This window comes from Pelmatolapia mariae, linkage group LG16_19 (genome assembly GCF_036321145.2).
Source record: "Pelmatolapia mariae isolate MD_Pm_ZW linkage group LG16_19, Pm_UMD_F_2, whole genome shotgun sequence".
Taxonomy (NCBI): domain Eukaryota; kingdom Metazoa; phylum Chordata; class Actinopteri; order Cichliformes; family Cichlidae; genus Pelmatolapia; species Pelmatolapia mariae.
Window position 1 is genome coordinate 3,254,599 of NC_086241.1, and position 21,961 is coordinate 3,276,559.

General features: G+C 39.4%; 1 protein-coding gene across 2 annotated transcripts in view; it reads left to right on the forward strand.

The window, feature by feature from the left end:
• ramp1 (receptor activity modifying protein 1) overlaps window positions 1-21,961 on the forward strand; it is a 64,129-nt gene that overhangs the window by 30,290 nt on the left and 11,878 nt on the right. The window contains exon 2 of one of the 2 annotated variants that reach the window (XM_063498449.1): window positions 9,131-9,269. In XM_063498449.1, the coding sequence (XP_063354519.1) occupies window positions 9,131-9,269 (139 nt within the window). The remainder of the gene's footprint in view (window positions 1-9,130; window positions 9,270-21,961) is intronic. The other variant, XM_063498450.1, reaches the window with a different exon arrangement.

The window sequence follows — 21,961 nt, forward strand, 5'->3', positions numbered from 1 at the left end:
CTATCCCAGCTGCCATAGGGTGAGAGGTGGGGTACACCCTGGACAGATGCTAATCACTGTGCCCTATATACAGTATACATGACATAAATACAGAAGAGCACAGTAGACACAATTTCTTCTGCAGCCAAACTGGGGTTTTGGTACATTTTTGAAAAAAAGATAATCCATAAATTCATAATTATTCTTGATTTCTTATACCACAGGTTTACCTGCACTGTTCCTGTCAGCTGTAGTTTCTTATTTGCATCACAATCATGTGGTAACACTTACTAAAACTTGCAGAACAGCTGAGGGGTGACTGAGACTACGTCCACACTAGCCCGGATAGATTTGAAAACGGCGTTTTCGTCTGAAAACGCTCCGCGTCCACACTAGCGTTTTTTTAGTCGTTTTCACACAGTTGTGTGTCCACATTGAAACAGCCGAAAACGCTTACGTCCCAGTCCTGCGCATGCGTGAAACGCAAGAAGATTGGGCCTACCTCATTTCTGTCTGCCGCTTATTTACTTTCCGGCTCTTTGAAACGTCGCGGCAAAATGTCGAGGAAAAGCAGCGAGTTTTTTAAATGGACTAACAATGAGGTGGAGTTGTTGCTGCGAGTAACAAAAAGTACAAAGTTGCAAAAGTGAGTGAGAGTTAAATAATTTGAAGAAAAGTTATCTGGAGCATGTACAGCATGTACTTTAATAGGGCTGTCAAACAAAACAACTGCTGTATAATGCCCTCCGCTATCTTTGTTTAATTGGTCACATGACTGCATCACATGATGCGTCATCGTTTTAGAAAGTCTGCGTTTTCACTGTCCACGCTGCAACGCAAACGCACCGTCTTCAAATGTATGCGTTTTCGAGAGCGTTTTCAAAACGCTGCGTTGTTCCCTGGGGGAAACGCCGTCTTAGTGTGGACAGGAGGCCAGAACGGAGAGAAAACGATGCGTGTGGACGTAGCCTGAGACAAAGTTTCAGAAACTTGCATTAGCTCTAACAGGCTGATGATGACAGTCACATTATTACTGACAAATAAATAGAGATACATAAGTAACTTCTGGTCTGTCACAAATAAAATTCACAGGATGGCGATAAGATGAAGGAAGTATTGCAGGGCCAAAAAAAAAAAAAGACAAGCCCCCCCCCCCATTGTCTGCCTCCCAGGCTCACAGGCATGCTTTCCAATCACAGGAGGTCAAATTGTCTGCTGCAGAGGCCACAGCTGAAACTTTTCAAAATGCCCCCAATCTGCTTCATCAAGCCATCATCAAGCATTGCACTGAATTTGCATTTTACTCCCAGGAGCTTGCTTCCTCTGCCAAGCTCTGCTGCTGTGCGTACTACTGCCGGATGCTGCCGAGGAACATGTTAGTAATTCATGAGAAAACAACCTCTGACTTAACAAAATGCTACAGATCGCATTTTTATTCATGCTTATTTGTCATGGCTGGTGGTTCCTGCTGTTCATGGTTTCTATTGTGGTTTGTTATAAAACTATTTGCAAACGGTGTCTAAAACTAAAATGGGATCATAGAGGATTCTGTGTAATGTTCTGGAAACATCTTGCACTGCAGGGAGATTTTTCACATCCCAGTGAAAAACTAGACTTCCACTTTCTCTCATTCATTAAATGTTTTAAAAAGGAAAATTTCCACAGCTTCGACGTCTTTTGCATTCTGGGAATGAGTCAGAGCAGAAAAATGAAAAAAAAAAAAGGTCCAATTCCACAGACAACATGTGTTGAAGTGTGGCTTCATCTATATTTAGACATTTACTTCATCTGACTAGAATATCGTCATCTGCTCCTGCACTCCTCTTTCTGTGTTTGCTTTGAATGAAGTACCTGAATTTTTCACCGATGTTCTGCTCTGTGTTAAACTATCTGCCTTAATGTTGCATTAATTTCCTGCTTGATTCTCACATATTGTTTCTGCGTAACTTCAAACACTGAAATATTTTGCAGTGTGATGGAACAACAGCAGATTGTGAACTGTGAAGCTAGACGTCAGGACCTGTGTGTTTGGGCTTGCACTAACATTTCATATGTGAAAATTCACTGCTCTGAGGCAATCTGATGGGGGATTAAAGAAATTCAAATTGGCCTCTGTTGTGCAAGCAGTCAAAATCATAACTGTGAAGCACACAAACACACAAATGTGTTTGTGCATATGAAAGTAGATAAATAAAAGACTACAAACAGATACATTCTTTCAGCAGTCAGTTTGTGAGATGCAGCTCCTTTGTCTCGCTGCAAGGCTTGTTGTTAGTGTCTTTCTGAATTTAGTTACTTATTTATCTTGCATGATGACGAGCGCGCAAAACAGATTATAAATAGATAGATAGTTCAATGCTATCTCTCTCGCACACATAATAACACACATAAACAGAGCCTCCTGAAGCAGCACGGGATTCTTAGAGACAAACAAAGAAGAAATAGTGGAGTGTTAAAGGTCAAAGACTGTACACTGGCATGCACATGGAAAACTATGCCATCTTCTTATGTATTAGTTACCCTTACTAATTAAGATCAACAGCATACTTGCACCTATAACAGCATCCTTAATTCATGGGAAAAGACATTTCAGGCAGCTTCACTTTAAATAATCCCAACTCAGAAGAGACAAACTTTTCCCCTTAAACAAGAGGAATGATTGAAGGAAGTAATTACCTCCATCAAACAGGAGGAAATTACTTGAAGGAAGGGCGAGTCAACAAGGTAAAGAAAAAACTATTTTTTTTACAATCAGAAAATCAATTTCTAGAAATACATTTGACTCCAGCGTCTGCTTCTTGTCTGAGGATGGAGGATAAGGTGCAGATGTGAAAGTCTAAAGGTGGCATTATTTTTAGTTGCAGCTCGAAATCAATACGTGGTTGCGGGAGAAAATGGGAAAATCTTCAGTCAATCATGACCTTTCCTTCAGATTCATCATGTTCTGCCTTTGCTCTGAGTCTCTGGAACATAAAATTGATTTGACAAGAAGAGGTACACGTTAGAGCAACAGGACAGGGCATCTCGTGTTAAAGAAAAAACTTTTCGTCAAAGACACTTTGGGATATTTCAGTCCAACTATTTGTCAAGTTACCCAAGAAAAGATCAGGCAGATAAATGTTATTCCTTGCTAAGTCGAGTTTGTTTTTCCATTGGACTGGAAGATAAATGTAGAGTTTCCACACGACCAGGAAATGCTGATATCTTCTGTTGCTACATTACCAACCACTCTGTTTCTGGTTGAAGACAACCTAATGGAAAGTTTTTGGCCACAGTGCTGCTGCCTCCCCAGGTCTCATACTGACAGCAGTTCCTGTATTTAAATACCTGATAAATTAACTGGTAGAATGAAGCAAAACTGGGTCGAACACGTGACAGGTCTATGCTGAAAATGAGTCTACATGTGACAAATGTGCAATATGGCCCTTTTCTTACTGTGTGTGCAAATTTGGCTAATTTTGCTGTAGTGGTCAACTAATACCTCATACTATACTTGTGATCCATACAGAATTGATTTAGTACACATCAGTATGTAAGTTCTTGCTTCTCTTAGGCTTTCTCACAAATCAACATACATGCAATCAAGCTGCACAGTGAGTGGGCTCAGTTAGCCCACTCACTGTGGAATTTATCGTGTGAACATGGTCTTAGGGTCTTGCAACCACTACTGATTGCTGGATGTAAATTTAAACAGAGAGACCACCCAATTTATGCACTATGAGGCTTATTGTGCTCAGTATTTGCAGACGCTTGCTTTCAGGTGAAGGTTTGAGGAATGTGGAAACATACATTCTATGTAAGAGAAGGCTAAAAGGCTAACAACACCAATGCAGAAGCCCCTTAAAGCTGCATTTTCTGCAGGGTACAGCTCTACTGGTGCCAAATCACAAAAACAGTTGCCTCAAAACCCCCAAAATCAGACGAACCCCTATGAGCAAGCACTTGGCGACAGTGAGAAGGAAATTCTTCCTTTAAACAGGAAGAAACCTCCGGCAGAACCAGGCTCAGGGAGGGGCGGGGCCATCTGCCATCAGAGAAGAAAAGGAACATCATCTTTAGCTCACGAGTGTCCAGTTTGTCTCAGTTTCAAAAGTCAGTGGCAGCTATGATGAAAACAATAACCAACCAATGACTGATGTAACGGATCATTTTTTGTGTTGTAAATTAAAAAAGATTTTCCCTTCTCCCTGCTCAGACCTAATTCTACAATAACATCATCGAAAATCATCCTTTCCTCCCTTCATATTTACTACAGACACTAAAACTCCCCATCACTTGGATGTGAATCATTCTGGGGCACTTACTCAAACTAGTTATCCTCAACAGGCACTTGTGTGGTTTCACACCTCACTTTGTTTAAACAATGAAGGCAGTCACTGTAAATGGTCACCGTTTTGCTTGTTGTGCCAGTTCCTCAGTGGAAATCAGTAGCAACCCCCCCGTCCTCAGTACGGCATCATGAAGAATTATGTAGATGTTGGACAAGTGTGGAAAACACAATTTATGGCCAATGAAAGCATTCATCATTAATAACGGGAGTAGGGAGTAGAGACACCTTTATTAATCATAGTGGAAAATAAGGGAGTCCAACATGTGGGAGTCAGGACTTTGTGATCCAGCGCATATTTGTGCTTAATCTATTTTTAACCATAACAAACCGGTTTTGTTTTATAAACCTATCAATAACTCTGTGCAGAAAATACTGAAATAGTTGCATTTTGATGCTTGTGTTCTGTTCTGGTCAGTTTGAAGTGTTGGACAGGAATTACTGTCAGGATGTGATAGAGAAAAAATTATGGAAAAATCTCTATTTCTCTGTTTTAGCCTTCGTTTCTTCTCTTCGTTTACACCATTTCTGTCTCGCAAACATATTCACTTGATCCTAATCTTTGATCACCATCTTTGAATCCAGTCGTGTGAGCCTTTTCATCCTCTTTCCTCACAGTGGGTTTTTTAGTGTGAATGTACACAAGTTGTTTGCTCATATTTCCTCCACTTTGTACAGATTTGTTTTTAAACCATCCTCATGATGATACTGTGTAGACTGCCCCAAAGTCCCTTTGCTCTGCACCAACAGACAAACACTGACACGTGTAGTTGTAATAAATGTCATGCGCGCAACCCACAGTTGCATTTTCCTTACAGTAGTATAAGATTTATTGCTAAGAGTATTGTTACAACAAAGAAGTAATCAACCAATCAATTGTCTTACTTTTTAAGTTTATTTGTAAATTTGCTCATTTTTGATAGAAAATAATTAAAGTCTCAAGTCTTAGTTTCTTCTGAAGAAGCTATTCTGTGGAATAGATCACCTCTGTGTAAAGCATGTATTTATTGCCATTATCAGACCTTTTTACCTTGAAGGCTTTTAAAGATAAAACGTCTTACAGGGGTTTCTTATTTGAGCCTCTTTTATTTTCACTTCATATCATTCATGCAGATGATGAGCTAATATTATACTGGGAAAAAGACAGCCAGAAAGCATCCTACATCGTTACAGAGGCAGATGCTTACTAAATCATGTCAACCCAGCTCCTCCTGTGATGGAAGGAACTTGAAATAGTTGAAAAAAGACATTTTTGTTCTGCCATAGTAACATTTTGGGAAAGGCTCTGTTGCAATAGGCCTGTCACCGCTACACAGAGCTCTAAAAGTCAAATAATCAAAGAATCTTAAAGTGGACCCTGAACTTGATGGGGATCCAGGGTAGCTGAATTAGCGAAGGTGTGATTTGTGAATACTGAGACGACTCGCAGCGCTGTTGTGACCAACCTTTAGACGCTCCAAAGAGAGAACGCTGAGTCAAATGCTTCCCCAAAGATCTGCCACTTGAGGATATTCTGAGGACACACAATGTTCCTCTTTACAACACGTTCTGTGCAACTGGCCTGTTTGTTTGTGTGGGTTGCTGGGGGTTTGCATCATGCAGTGAATTCTCCTACAGAACAGTCCTGATTTGTTGTGCTGCCATCAAGGTGTTTCTTTAAGATAAGCAACAAGGCTTGTGCTCATCTTCATGTTTTTTGTTCATTTTGTGGCAGTGTTTGTTTGAGTGCTTTGAAAAAATGGAACTTATTCTCTTACAAATAAACCAGTTTCACTCCTGATGTTAGCAGACTACAACCAGTCACCAGTCTAAACCTCCTGTGGGCTCTCCTTTGCATTAACTAGCACCGAAACAACAACCAGCTGCCCAAGAAACATTAGGTGTTTAATTGTGATACTTTCTGATCTTTTAACACTAGATGTAAATTAAAGCTGTGACTTGACCTTAATATAGTTTCCATTTATTAATTTCAAATATTCTGAAGCACACAGCGATGTAAGATCAAAAAGTGTTTGCATATATCTCAAAATTCTATATTGTTGTTACTAATGAGTCCAAATAAGTACACTAAAATTCACAAAATGGTTTATCCACTCCCAGAAGACTCCAGAAGTAATGAGGTTTCAGCAAGCTGCCAAAGGAGGGATTAATAGAGACGAATATAGAAGATTCTCTGGGAAAAGGAAAACAGCTGAATAGAAATGAAAGCGGTTGTAATAAGAACGCAAAACAAGACGAAAGGTGATAAAAGGCTTAGGGAGTAAGTAAACGCTGGAGGGAAACAGGAAGAGGAGGAATGATGAAAAAGATTGATTTCTGTGTCGTGATAATTCAGTATTTCCTTTTAGCAAAATACCGCTGTGGAATTTATTGTAGAAATGTATATTGTTTTCTCTTTTTTAACATTTAGTTGTGCAGTTTTGTGGGAGACCTTTTAATATGAAAATCTCCTTCCTGAGACATGACTTCACTGGTAGTGTCTACCTTTAAAAAAGAGACGTCTCTATATGCTGGTCAAAGTAGAAGAAGGTTATCGTGTTTAAATTATGCATTTGTTATTTTCAGGGAGTGAGCACTAATAATTAGTATTATGAGTAATTATGAATAAGGTGTGCTTTAGAGTGATGTGTGTGTCATATACAAGTTGGAAGATCAGCAGAGAGTGTCAGAAAAAGAGATGGGCAGTAACGTGTTAAAAGTAATGCGTTCGAGTATCGAGTAAAGTAAGGGATTACTATTGCAAATAATTAGATTACTGTTACTCTCCCATAAGCACGCTGCGTTACTAAACCGTGATGTTGTTTGTGAGAGTGTCTCATGACAATGACGCATGAGCGTGCAACGTCCGTGGCAGCAACAGACGTGTGTAGATCAACAATAGATAATATGGAGGAGTACGGATGTATGGAAGTACTGACATTACTTTGAGTTTGATTCTGTAAAGTGACAAAAACATTAGAGTCCCCTGTACACTCTGCGTGGGAAGAAAACTTCTTTCTATAACGAAAAATTAAACTTCAGATCTGAGCAAGCTCCGTGCACACTGCCACGGGAATGTGACATTCACAGAGAAACACCCGGATCCACCCACTGACATGACCGCTGCTGCACCAGGCAAACCTCCCACTCCTGCTAAACAGGTGAAAATAGATTTAAGAGTGACAGGACTCAGTGCTGCTGAGCCTTTGATTTTATTCATTTTTGCTGTGTTTTACTTGCATCTGTTTGAAAGAGTGAGTGTAAAGACAAAACATTATTTTATTTTATATGCTGGAAAATTTGCAGAATTTGCTTTATGCTTAAAGTTAAAAGATTAAAACTAATAAAACAAGTTTAAAAAAGAGGCTTTTTCATTTGATTCAACTTTATATGATGGGTTATGCTGAAAAAATAGAATTGGCCTGAAATGTCTTGAGGTTGTGTATCATGTTTTTAAAAAGCAACTAAGTAATAAAGTAACTAACTGCTTTTGAAAATAAGTAGTCAGTAAAGCAACGATAACTTTCTTTTAGAAGTAATCAGTAATAAGTAACTAATTACTTTTACAACACTGGTCAGAAAGATTTCAAGTTGGCGCTGACATTATGACTGTGTAGCATGACGAAAAAAGAAAGCTGAAGCTGTCAGATATGTAAGAAGAACACCTTAAAAATATAATATTATAAATTAATGTAGTTATCGATTTATTGTTGATTCTACATGTTTTACCTTTAATGGCCTTCACTGGTTTTACGATACATAATTACTTTTGCGCCCGAACTCTAAAGTCTTTTTCTTTTTCCTAATACTTACATTCAACAAACCTTCCAGTTTTATTCATCTCTTTTGTGACTGATAAAAAAATAAAAAGCTGGGGCTTAAACGTTGCAACAAATTCAAAAACAAGAATTTTTACTCTTGCATAACAAAAATTTACAAATCTGTGAAAATGTTGATATTTAGCATCTCATTTGCATTTTCAGCCTAACATTGCGTGTCACTGCAGGTGAGGTTTTATAGGGATCTCTTTCACTATTTGACCTTGTTTGCCTGTCGTGTCTGCCCTTAAATGATAACTTTGGAGCTGTGACTCTTCACCCTGTTTGTTTCTGAGTAATTTGGCTGTCGGTCCATTTACACCCACACGGGCAGGGAAATAAACAAAGGTCGAAAAGTTAACTAGTGAGGTGTAAAAGCACTGATAGGACTCTGAATGCAGAGAAATTACCAATTTCCTTAAGCCCAGAGCTTTTATGTTGAGCTCACCACAGCTGCAGTCTTCTCACATTATTCTTTTATGACATATCATTTTTAACTGATACTACTGTATCTTGAATGGGTGTTACCAAACATCTTTGCCATCACATACTTTCTTACCTGCATTACATCATTTGTCACACAGTCCTGTTAATACGTCAAAGTGTCCCTCTCAGCATCTGGAGCACTCTCCCTCATATCCACCAAGAATTTACCGGAAACGTTGGTGTTCAGTTTGTCTCGTCTGTCTCTTATCTGTCTGTTTGTGTTTTTGGAGGTCTTGTACGGCAGTGATAAAGCTTACACTGTGTCAGCAGACTGTCATCTTCAGCAGATGGGGAAATGGATCAGTTTGCATTGATCCACAAAAGGTGGCAGCAGTTACAGACACTCTTGTTCTTGAGTGTTGCCCTCTGCCGTCATCCCGCTGCGGCCAGAGCTCTTTGCATTACACGTTTTAAAAGTTGGAAAAAGTTGTTAGCCCTGCACTGAATTATGCATTGTGCTGCGATCCAACTTACATTCAGCCCACTTTCCTTCATTATTCTAATGCCGTCCTTCCCTTTTCTTCCCTCCCCTTTCTCTCAGCAGTGTCTCAGTGTGTGTCAGCACTGGGCTGCGGACCTCACTACGAATACGCTATTGAGGATTTCTGCCTGGGCAAGTTCAGACTGGACATGCAAGAGCTGGATCAGAGACACTGGTGTAACTGGGAGGACACAGTCGAGTGAGTGGGATAATCACAGTCTCATGCACACATGCACACAAAGAGAGAGAGAGAAGCAGCCAGGCACAAATGAAACCTGTTTTATATTCACACTAACACAAACAGGACATGGTGACATTTTGGTGAGGCATTAAAAAGCAATTTCATCCTTTTTTTGTTAGGTTTTATCCACTTAGAGCAATAAAAATCCTTCAATCGCCACTGTGACGTCTTCCAAAAAGCCTTGGTTTCATTCTGTTATCACCACACAAAACACATGAATTTTTTAAATTAATAATCATCCTGTGGTTTTTTTGTTTTTTTTTAATCGAACAATAAGGCAGCGATACATAGTTACATAAAAAAGTCTGTATATTTGTTCATCCCTCACTTGAGCTGTTGCATTTTTTCAGCTTCGGTTAGAGTCCAAAGGCTGATTATGTACTGAGTGAGAGACTACAGAGAAAGACAGTGAGTTGGAAAAAGGGGGGGTAGAAGGGATTGAGAGAAACAGTCTGAACAAAAGCAGCACGCCTTTGGCATAAACACAGATCTTTTTGTGCGTGAGCAAATATTATCTTTGTGCTCGCTGCAAAAAACAGCAGCATCATCACAGCTTTTCAGATTTGCTTTTACAATTTGAGAGCATAAATTACAATTAAGTAATCATATAAATACCCCCCCCCCCCCACACACACACACACACACACAAACACACCTCCCACCTGACTGTGTTTTAAGAACATGTTTGTATTTAAAACGGTCAGCTGTCTCCATCACGTCTGACCTTACTTTGCACAAATAAACTCTATTTTCATACCTTCATCTGTCTGTACCTGTGATAACACTGAGTAATTGCGGAGACCTGGCATCTTAGAAATAGAATTTAGTTTAATGACGAAAAAACTTTTCAAACAATTAGATCTCGAACAATATTTGAGTACGTGTCTGATGCTGCATATGCACTTGCACGACATGTAGTGAGAAGACTGTGCCAGGACGCTGTAAGTGTTTTTTTTATTAAAATAATAAACTAAACACATCCAGGAACATGTTCAGTACTGTGCAAACGTCTTGAAAAATCCTCTCATTTCATTAGATTTAGCTTCCAAGGAGCCAGACTTTCTTCTGATTGATGATCTTAGTAATAGTTCTCCAGGATTTCTGAAGGAGTTTTGGACATATAAAAAGTATAAAAGTGGTCACAGCAAACATTTACTGACCTTATATTCCATGTGTTTGCAAATGTTTCAATAAATCGCTGCACCTATTCGCCACTTTTCTAGCAAAGTTTAGAATAATGCATGGTGACTTTTATGCAGTGCTGTATGTTTATATATTTAGATAAATGTTAGTTTAACCCTTCTCCAGGGTCTTTTTAGTGATATCACTGCTTTCCAAGGTCCTAGAAATAAATTTGGTAAAATTTATCTGGATGTAGAAGTCATTAAACCGTAGGGTTTAAGTGAGTTTATTATCAAAGATCTCAGGGAGACTTAAAAAGCATGTAATTATCGAACTTTTCTTCTGTTTTTCAAAAGGTTTGCTCTGTCGTGATTAAATGTGCATACTTTTCCTTCAAGGGTAAACGCAGGGTTTATTTGCCAGTAATAATTTATGTGTTATATCATGTCAGCATTTAATTGAAGTTAAAAAATAACCTTATTTCTTTAATCTTTAGACCTTGTTCCACATACTTGAGAACCATGATGTGTTTAGTAGACTATCTGAGCTCATTTAAACATTCTCATCTTGCTGCTCTACAAGAAATACACTTCAAAGGTTACTTCCACATGTGCAGTTTATCAGTTCATCGATGCTCGTGTACAAATACTGGACAACTTTGTAAATCCCAAATAAAAAAATGTTTTATCAAATGTATGTAGTATTTAATTTCTCCTTAATGTATATATATATTTTGGTCTTAAACAAAACAGGAAGCAGGAAAAGCAAGAAAGGAAAAAGAAAAAAAAGGGAATGATGGACTGAAATGTCAAAAACCGTCCAGCTGAGTAAGAAAGGTCAAATAGCAGGACAGTCGTTCCCCTTCGAGGAAGTGCTACGTTCGGGCAAAGATTCCTCTGGAGAGTTCTAATTCAGTTCCAATGACATTTTGTCTGTGTGTGTGTGTGTGTGTGTCTGTGTGTGTGTATGTGTGTCTGTGTGTGTGTGTGTGTGTGTGTCTGTGTGTGTGTGTGTGTGTGTCTGTGTGTGTGTGTGTGTAGGGGCAGTTGCATGGGGCTCCTTCCTACTGCTCAGTGTGCCTCAGCTGTTAAAAGTAGTAACGTTCCTCAGCTATCTTGTCTCACTTCTGTCCTCTGCTGTCACTTACAACTATCACATCAGCCGGGGTTTATACGCGGCTCCCACCGCATCGAATACTTAACACTGTCCTTATGTTCACTGCAGCATACATTATTAAATGCCTCTGCGTATTTTCCTCACAATACTTCTATTAGATGTCTGAAGCTTTAGCACAGGAAAAAAAAGGCTCAAAGGCTGCCTAACTGACTTTGCATGCCCATCTTTTTCTGCATTACGGCATAAATTTAATTAAATACAGTATTTCATCTTTATTTTATCTTTACAGCTGTCTCCTCTTTCATCTGCTGGAAAGGGGAACAGCTTCTTTCCTTTTTTATCCCTCATAACTACAGTCAAATGTTTTTCTATTTCCTTCATTCCCCTGCTTCTTCCACAATCCCTTCTGCTCCATATTTTAATGTGTTTTCCGTTGCTCCCTATCATCCCTTTTCCCCTCTGCTGTATTATTTCCCTCTACAAAGTTGCTAATGCTATATTGCACGTTCTCTTTTGGTTAAGTAACATCTCAAATACATTTGGTATCCCCGAGTCCCTCGTGCAGCTATTTTTGTGTCACAGCACTATTTGTTCTCCTGTCGAGAGAGTGTGCTGTAACGTCCCCATCTCGTCCAGAGTAACGCCGTGCGCAGATACCGCATCATTGCTCAATAACACACCATAAATTAGAGACATTTTGAGGCTGGTGGAGGAAACAGGTGCATTGCGCGATCCATTGCACCGATATGAGTTTGACTTGCAGGTGACGGCACTAATCACCGAGCTGCTGTAAAGCTCATCAGCAGAAAATCCAGTCACATCTTTGCATTCCTGATCAGTCTGCAGTGTGTGAGATGCAGCCAGTCGGCAGGTTTCCTAATGGCAGCCGTCACCGTGTGATCATTTTAAATAAGATGACCTCCTGACACAAGACTTTTTAGGGAGGTGTGCTTAAATAAGCGTATTTTCCACAGGAGCCGGTTTGATTCTGTGAGAGTGACGGTAACAACACTGCCACAGAGCCAACCAGCAAGAAAATGCTTTTGCAGCCTTTGCAAGAAGGAACGAGATAATTGAAATATCTGAGGCGCTCGCATGATGTGACCTTTACTTTTTTTTCCCTCCAGCATTGTAGCGTTCAGATAAACCTTCTGCATGCATTTCACGAGATTTTCCCGTGTACTAGAGATAAAACTACAAGTTTTATCTTCATGCTGGCAAATCGTAAATATTTTACAGTTTTCGAATTAATACTGTTAATGTTTAGCATCATTAATATTCTTTTTCTTCCTACCATCCATCTGCTGTGTTTCTTGGGTTAGTCAGCTAATCGTGACACATTGATGCATTGCTGTGCTCAGTGTAGCTTAGCATAGCCTCCAGCGTGCACACACACTCCTCTCTTTCTTTCACTGTGCAGGCATTCGTTCTGCAACACTCTGATAATTGATTTATTTTGCTAGAGTTGTCTAATCTCTCACAGTGTACGTCAGAGCCTGTGCTAATTTTTGACTATGCTGCATTCATGTGCAGCAGTTTAAATGTAGCCTCATAATTTGGATCTGCTCACAGTGTTTGATCGAATCTATAGCTCAAGTTTCACGAGTGAAATTCATGAGGTCAAATGTGAGCGTCGAGCCAGTGCATGATAATGATGTTTAAATGTTAAGTGCAGGACGTGCGGCTCAGTGAGTCCATTTAACATCCGCTGTTGAGCTTGTTTAGACACTTTCAGCATCGCTGCGCGAGGAGGTGACAACAGGAAAAAGAACACAATCATCTCATCACTGCTGAAAGTTAAAAACACAAACAAAAAAACTGTAACGCCTCTTTGCCCCCAAAGAATTACAGCTTGCATAAAACAGAGCAAAGAATTGGAAAAGGAAAGTAGGCAACCTGGTTCCTCAGAGGCAGAGGAAAAGACACTGATGCTTATTTGTACATCCAGAACGGCAACAGGAAGATGCAAAAACAACAATGCGTTTTTAATGTCCCCACAACTAGAGGAAGTGTCAGCAGCACCGTCAGTTTATCGACAGTGGGATCTTTAACTGAAACTAATCAACTTATTGTGCTACGTGATGCCCTGCTGTGGTTTTGTGCATTTCGCTGTGATGGTGGTTAGGTGGCAAACTGAAAAGCAGAATGCTGATGAAATGAATCATTTGGCCTGCCAGCACTCAGGTATGAATGAGACACTTAGCAGATGGAAAAAAAATGACACGTCCACGACTGCAGATGCGAGGCAGATGGAAAGACAGACATCCAGCGGGAGACACGAATGATAACGTCTCACCATCCATGTTCAGTTTTTTCCATTTTCAAACACTTTGATGACACCACTTTAAAAATTGAGCCACTAAAAGATTCTCTAAATGCTATAAGCAACAGCAAAAAAATGCAAATCGTTCTGATTATTATTTGGAGTGCTCTGATAAATGAAACTACATATGTAATTGTTCTTTCTCTTATTAACCCTTGCACAAAAATCAAATTAAAGCTATGACAGCGTTTTATAATTATTCAGCCTGTGGCCCTGCTGGAGCTGCTTGTTCTGTCTCCACAGAAAACAGTTACAGCAGAGCAGAACCAGTCCCATCATATGAGCTGCGATCAAAAGGCCCAGCATCTGTAAAAACTGAGAACCATATCTGATTCAAATTTCGCCTCTTTGAGGTCATCTCTCGGTGTGCCACGGAACTGCTTCCAGCAGAGCTGCTATTTTTAGACCCCTCCATGGAAGTCTCATCCTGACCACCTACATGTGAGCATCTGTAATTTCACCACGGATCAAAACACTGATGCTGAGGATCGTCACTGGCGATGAGAGCTGGATCTCTGGCTTTCATCCAGAGACCAAACAGCTGTTTTTACAGGAGGAGGTCTGCAGTGTGCAGTAATAAAGATGTTGCATGAAATTGAGAGTATAACTTGGAGCTTCTTCATTATTTTTCCCACATTCATGACAGTATGCACAGTGGATTCGTCCCCTCAGGGTTGCACAGTTGTGCTGTAACAGCCACCTGGACTGTAGCTCATGCTGTCGCACGAGGGCAGCTTATGTTGGTCACAACTTTATCTTTCAATTGCTAGACTTTGCTTCCTGCAACTTTTTCTTCCTCCCTAAAATTAAACTCCAGTTTAAGGTCACGATGATCCAACATGCAAGTGGTGAGTATTTCACTTCCTGGCGGGAGAACTAAAACAGCTGTTCACATATGCTCTACGAGAAAGCAGCTCACACTACTTGTAAGTGTTTGCTCTGATAACTCTTTAAAGCCAGATGTGCTCAAATGATCCCACACTGCTGCCCAGTCTGAGCCACGAAGGTTTATTCTGTGTTATTTTTCATATTTCACTTCCATCTCATTCAGCTGTGAAAGCTCTCGCTAAAGTTCTCGTAGCTGTTAGAGCCCCGGAGCCTCTGTGAGGTCAGAGTACCACAGACCCCGTAATAATACACATGACATCGGTCACTGCCTACACAGGGGAGATGTGCAGCTACGAGGTCTTCACCTGTAAAGGCTGGACTGTAAGCTACAGATTATACTCTGTGTATTTCACACCAAAGAGCCATTTAGTGGAGTTTGGTCTGTCACGTCCTAAACAATTTAATCAGAATGACGTGTTACTACGATGTTAATAGGATTGTTATAAAATTACTCAAGTGAAAACAGAGAAAAATGTGTTATTGTGCTGTCGTATTTGGTTAGGTGCTTATATCCCTGAATAAAGAACTGTTTAATGTCACAAGGCAGACGACTCTTTATTAAACATCTATAACTTGGCATTGATCTTCTCAGCAGGCATGACAGAAGTGTTTTAATCCAAAGACCAGAGTGATTTTACAACACAGTTTAAGCAATTTACGTTTATTTGTCCTTTTGGAAATTCCACAACAACATAAGAAATGCAACTACAGCAATAAAGACATCACAGTTACAGACTTTAAAGACACTAACAACAAGATTGTGTTGTTAGAAGCTGTATATGTCTATCCACATCACACTTTCTCAGTATAAACACTGTAATCATTTTTTATAAATGACATCTGAGTGCCATAACAGGTTTTCATCAATCTAGAATGCTGGTTGTTGAATGCAAGCATCCCTCTCAGGATTAGCTGTTCATTTTTCTCAGTCCAAAACCAAATGAAGGAACCGTTTAAAGGCCTTTTGGAGGTAAATTAAAAAATATGAGTGCGTTTATCCTCTAAGCGTCTAAGTGTGAGAACAGTAAATGGTTTTGAGTGACAGCTGAGCAGGGAGGGTTAATTAATCACAACCTGAGGCAGACACCATGTGTTTGTTTATGAGCTTGCTCAGGTGTAAGACAAAGTATGCGCCCATGCTGTTACATGAGGATGACGGATTAGCATATTTCTTTTCTGTGTAGAAAACACAGAACATGTTGTTTATGATCAACCTGCAGTATTAAGGCAGAGGAAATTCATGCAATTTTGATATGTTCCTAATCTGTCATCTGCAGTCTGTTTTTATCTCTTAATCTAAATCAACATATGAAGGGCCGTCTTTGATCTCACCCTTGTTTTTTTAAACTGCGCATCTATGAATCCATCTGCAATTACCATATAATTTCTGAGTGCTTTCATGTCCTTCAGCTAGGAATCAAGGAATCACAGTGTAGCCTCCAGGCCTTGTCAAGTAAAGCATGATGAAGGTTTGGTTTTAGGGAGGCCGGTAAACGTCACTGCTTACACAGACCACAATTAATTATCCGCGTGGCTCACTTTCACAGTTAAACTGTATTTTCAGCCAAAACAGACACTTATCATCGCGTTAAGACAGCCTGAAGGCTTAAATGTAACTTAGCACTTTAACCCAAACTGCTGTGTAAGTTCTTAAAGAAGAAAAATGTATCCTCCTGTCTACACCAGAAGTCATTGTTTTACCCACTCATCGGGTTTTGCTTTGAGCAGCAGACATTACTGAGCTAGTTCAATACTACATGGTGCTATGTTTAGTTGGGACTGGGCGACATTAGCAAACCAAATATGTTAAACAATAATTCAGTTTATGATTGACTACAACTATTTAAATAAAATAAAGTGCTAAAGAAGCTAAGCAACTATTACTACTAAAACACCAAGGTTGTGGGTTCAAGCCCCATACCGGCCATAAAGTGTTTCGTGGCAGTTGTGAATTTTTCCAGTGATATTGTGATGAAATTAAAATCAGTAATAGTTGCTCAAAAACACAATCTGTACTAGAGTCACCTGCTAATTGGAAGGTCAGTGGTTTGATTATCTCATCTGCATGTTTTCGCACAGATTTTAGACAAAGTGCTTCACAGTAAAGGTAAATAAATGTATATATGAAATTTGTAGCAGAAAGCTCTTTGTACACTCAGCAAGCGTAGAGAAATGCCATAAAAGCATCAATCCAAATAATAAGTGTGACCCCAGTTGGTTTTTGTTTCAGCTTTTAGTTGACTTCTAGTTATTCTTTATGCAGCTTGTCCTTTATGTTTAGTTTGCCCAGCGTTCCTTTGGATCAGTGTAGTCTGTTCCTGCAGCTTAGTTCCTGTTTTACTTTGAAAGTTTCTGTCTCTGGTGTTTTGCTTTGTTTGACTTCCTCCCTTGTGCTTGACATTATTGTTTGCATCCTTGCTTTTGCTGAGTATTTTTCATCACCTCACCTCATCGGGAAGTGGAGACAGGTGGGGAAAAAACAATGTGTATAAATATTTATACACATGTGTTTTTCCCATGTGTATAAATAGTCCTTCCCTCTATTTTTGTCACAGTGTATGTTAATTTACCAAGATTTTTTTCATCCATGTACACCTGTCACTTTGGATTTTTTTTGCTTTGCAGTTTGTACTTTGATTTAGAGTTTTCAGCAGTCTGCGTCCCGGATCCTGCATTTAGGATTTTGTTATGTTTTGTGATAAAATGAGTAATAAACTGAATTCTAATCATGTTTAAAAAGAAAAAACATATATTTAATGAAAAAGCAAAACCTTGAAGGTAGTATCTAAGCATGAATTAACACTAGCTTGAAGGTTTTAATATATACTTCCACTTTAAAAGCCTTTAAACCTTTACAAGAAGAAATAACACGCTCATCCTCACATTCACACTGAAAAGTCACCACAGTTTCCTGCAAATGCTAGCAATTTTTCAATCGATGTAACTGCCATTACTGAGCCAGTTTGCTGACTCAGACTCCTTCCTATGTTCCTTGTGTAGCAGCTTTCAGTGAGGACTAGGTTACATCATGGAAAAGTTCAATTAAATGCTTCGCAGTTCTAACCACGTCTTTCCTCTCTAATTGAAAGCCTAATATCCCTTTATTTGCTGTAAACATGTAAAGAAATTTAAAGTGGTTCTTTCAGGCACTGCCGAGATAAAACATGCCAGTGTTTGTGAATGAAAGTCCCACTAACGTCTAATCAGTGACCTGATATAAGAAGCTGAGTCCGAATCATCCTGAGAAGTTTAGTTTTGTTGAGTGCATCTTTTCCTCTAAAAATACCAACAACTCGAGATAATCGAGTGCCTATAAATATTTATGGGGTCTATTAGATACGCTTTTGCTTTAGTCAGTCCATCTGCCAGCCTCAGTAGCACAAGACACTGAGGGCTGTGTCTGCTCATCTATCTACACCGTCTGTTGGGTTAGTCAGCTAATTGTAGCACATTATTACATTACTGCGCTCATTATGGAAGTAGCTTATTCTAGCTCCCGACACATGCACAGACACACTTCTCCAGCTTTAGTCCATAAACGCTCTGAAATCCACTTAAGCTTTGCTCTGTTTTAGTCTTGATTTGCTGTGAAAAGGAAATAATTAGAAATCCTCAAAGGTGAACTGATTTAAAGAATCCCAAAAGGCCAATTCTGGTGATTCATTAGAAATCATTATAGCCTGGATTCATGCTTTCATTACAGGTATTCATTTTTATTTTTACAGCATGATATATCGCATGATTCGGTTTTTAAATGCTGTGTAAAATGATACTAGTGATGAAAAATGGGATTTCTTTTTCTTTCTGTTTGTTCATTAAAGAAAAATGCACCAGAAACAATGAAAAACTGTGTTCTAGATCCTTCAGAGGATGATAGCAGCTTTGCACACTTGGCATTGGCCTGTCAGACAGTCTAACAGGACACATATGCTGAGCACTTGTTGGCTGCTTTTCCTTCACTTTGTGGTTGAATTCATCCAAAGTCATGTCAGTGGGGTTTGGGTAAGGCGGCTGCGGTGGTCCGGCCGTGGGATGAAGGGCTCTCCTTCATGTTGGGAACCATGCGTGCAGATACCGTATGTTGATGTTCTCTGCATCTCACAAATAGCTCTCAAAACAAAAACCATGAGAGCAAAGTGCATTGTGCTGGCAGTTTTTCTCTTTCTTGACTCATGCAGTTCTCCTATTCCTATCAGTCTCCATCACCGCTTGGTTCTTAGCAGCAGTATTTCATAAAATCTCTGATCTTCCCTTAACGACTGTTTTCTGGGGCTTTGATCAACTTCTCCACCTCCGCATTTGTGAAGGTTTTTCTGGACTTTGTTTGCTACGCACTAGAAATAACGGCTTGTCGTTACTTTGGTTTTCTAAACTCAAAATTTTCTTGCAAATATTTGGATTGCTGGAGCTAATTTCTCTGTACCGACACAGCTAATGATCCCAAATGAAAGAAACTTCATTTTAAGCCATTCCAGATCGAGATGTTAATATATAATTGTAAACAGAAATATGTTATAAGAATCAAACATGGCCTTTGGGTGTAGTTGCTGGGTTGAAACACTTTTTTTAAAATTACTAAATAATTTGATGTGTGTCATTTCAGCTACAGTTCCCTGTTTGTCAGGTGAAAAAGCCATTATTTGAACTCTGGACACAAGTAAAGGGTTAGAATATAAAGAATGATACGATGTTTTCTGCCTTTGACCTTAAATACATTTTCAGACTCCACACTTCTTGTTTAAAAATAACCATCATCTGTGATTCTGCGAGACTTTTCCGCCTGTGTTATTGTTTGAGGATATTTTGGTCAGTCAGTCATGCATGTCCGTAAGCCGTCTGTAATAATTTAAAAACCCTTTTGTGGGTGAGCTGAGCTCACATTGGTTTATGCACAAACCCGGGCCAGATAAATCTAGTGAGCTCAGTAGTGTGGAAAGCTTGTTGAAGTTCCCTCTCCGTGGACCTGTGTGATTAAACAGCTGATTACTTGGTGATTAGAAATGGATTGCTTATGTTTTTACAACTCTAATGACTGGATAACGTCCAGCAGTGGCTGCTTTGCTGCGTGACTGCAGCTGTTATGCAATAAATCTTTAATAGCGTTAGGACGATGATTCGAATACTTGCCTCAGTAAGGGTGGTTTTTCATTCGCATTAGCCTGATATGTGATAGCTGGACACAAACACGGACAGAACAGGAAGCAGCCTGTCAGTAGCATCATTTATGCAGACTGTAATTTAGGAAGAAAACTCCAGTTGCATTTTGTTAAGCTCTGAATTATTTTCCATAAGGAAAAAAAGTCTCATTTCTGGAGATCAAACCACATCATATCCACACTGTAAAAAAAGAAGAAAGAAATCCTGCTGTGAGAAGAAGAAATCTTTGCAACCAGGAAAAATAAACACGTAGCATTTCATTTTCTCTCCCATTGTTGCTCTAAGTCAGCATCTTTATAATCTTTTTCTTCGCTTATTATTAGCTTACACTATATTGGCATCTGCACACAGTGCAGTCCTAAGAACTCCTGAAATTACATTTCGAACTGTGTATATATAGAAGCCCTTAGAGGAGCACACAACAAAAGGTGTTTTCTGCTTTAATTGAGCCGTCTTCTTGTTCTGTGCCTTCACATCAATACTGCAAACATTCGCTTTGACGATTCACCGGTCCCACCGGGTTTCTGCTGAAGCTGGAAAGGAATTAAGGATGAGAATATTTTCCTCCCGCTGTTGTGCACCTTTGCTTCTCATTCTCTCTGTTCTGTCGTTATAGCACTGTTCAGTGATACGCTATCTTTTCAGATAAGCAAACACAAACACACCATGCCTGTTTATACAGCCCATCGATTAATTTGCCACGTTTTTCATCTGCGTTCTAACGGTATCATAAATAACACGTCTGCCTTTACAAGTTTGTGCCTCATTATAAGGAGAAAAGCTTTGATGTACTCACTGTAGTCACCTGCTGTTACCTTTGTTGCTCCTGCGACAAAAGCAGGTAAAAAAGAAATCAGATTGCAGTTATATGACAGGAAGTCTTCACCTCTATCTGTGTCATTACTGCAAATACGTTACAGCGTGGTCTCAAGCATAGTATTGTATTTTTTCACTGTGAGCTATGGACTGTAAGAGTCAGCTTGTTATGGTCCATAGTTTTCACATTTCATAGTGGCGCCGGCCACATGTGGCTTTATGCAAATGTGAGTGACAGGAGTGGAAAAGTGAAATTGTAGATCCACAGCAAGGAAGCTGGAGGAAGCACTGGGCCTTAATGCAATACACCGATCTTTCCCTGAAGATAAACCATCACTACACACCTTTATGTGGACATCTAGAAGTTTATGACAATAAAATGGATGGATTGCTGGTCACAGGAGGCTGGACCCACCTGGAGTAGACACCAGTCTATTGCAGACTATTATTCAAAGGAACAAAGTAACTAATTTTCAAGTTCTTTCCATACTCACTAGTAAATATGTGTAATTACAAATTGATTTGATAGCATGTACTTGAGATTTGTAATCCCAGCATCATCTTACAAAAAGTGCCTCCATAAGACGGAAATCTGATAGTCATCTTGAGCTTATTTAGTTTATATAAGTAGTTCTTTCAGTGTTTTGAGACATGATCTGATTTCAGTAAGAATCCTTCTTTACAGAGACTCACATCAAACCAAACGACCATCTCCTCACAGATCTTTTGCTGATTAACTTTTGTTTTCTTTGTTTTTTGTTTTTTATAAGTTCTGCATCTGTGGTGAAGTTACTTTCTATCTTTCTGTGAACAAAGCCTGATGTATTGATCTTCTAACAGTGTGCTCAGTTTTGACCTGCCTGAACGTGCTTTGATTACAGCAAATCGCGTTTGAGCAAAGGCGTGTTAGCGCCATGCACTGCCCTCCTAGAAACCTTCAATCTAGTCTTGATTCAGTGTCGAGAAATCTTCTCTCAGCTTGGAATACCAATTTGACTTCTGACACTTTGTGTTAACTCCGATGCTTCCTCCCATCACAAGACTACTTATTAGGCAACGTTGCCGGAAACTAAACCCAACGGCAAATTTATAACATGTGAACAATGGCTGCAGGTTTATTTAGCTGAAAAAAAGCCTCTGAGGAGTGGATTAAATCCATATGAGTGAGCACACATATGGAACTTTACAAAGACACAACCTGGAAGTGGTGCAGAGTATTAATTTTATA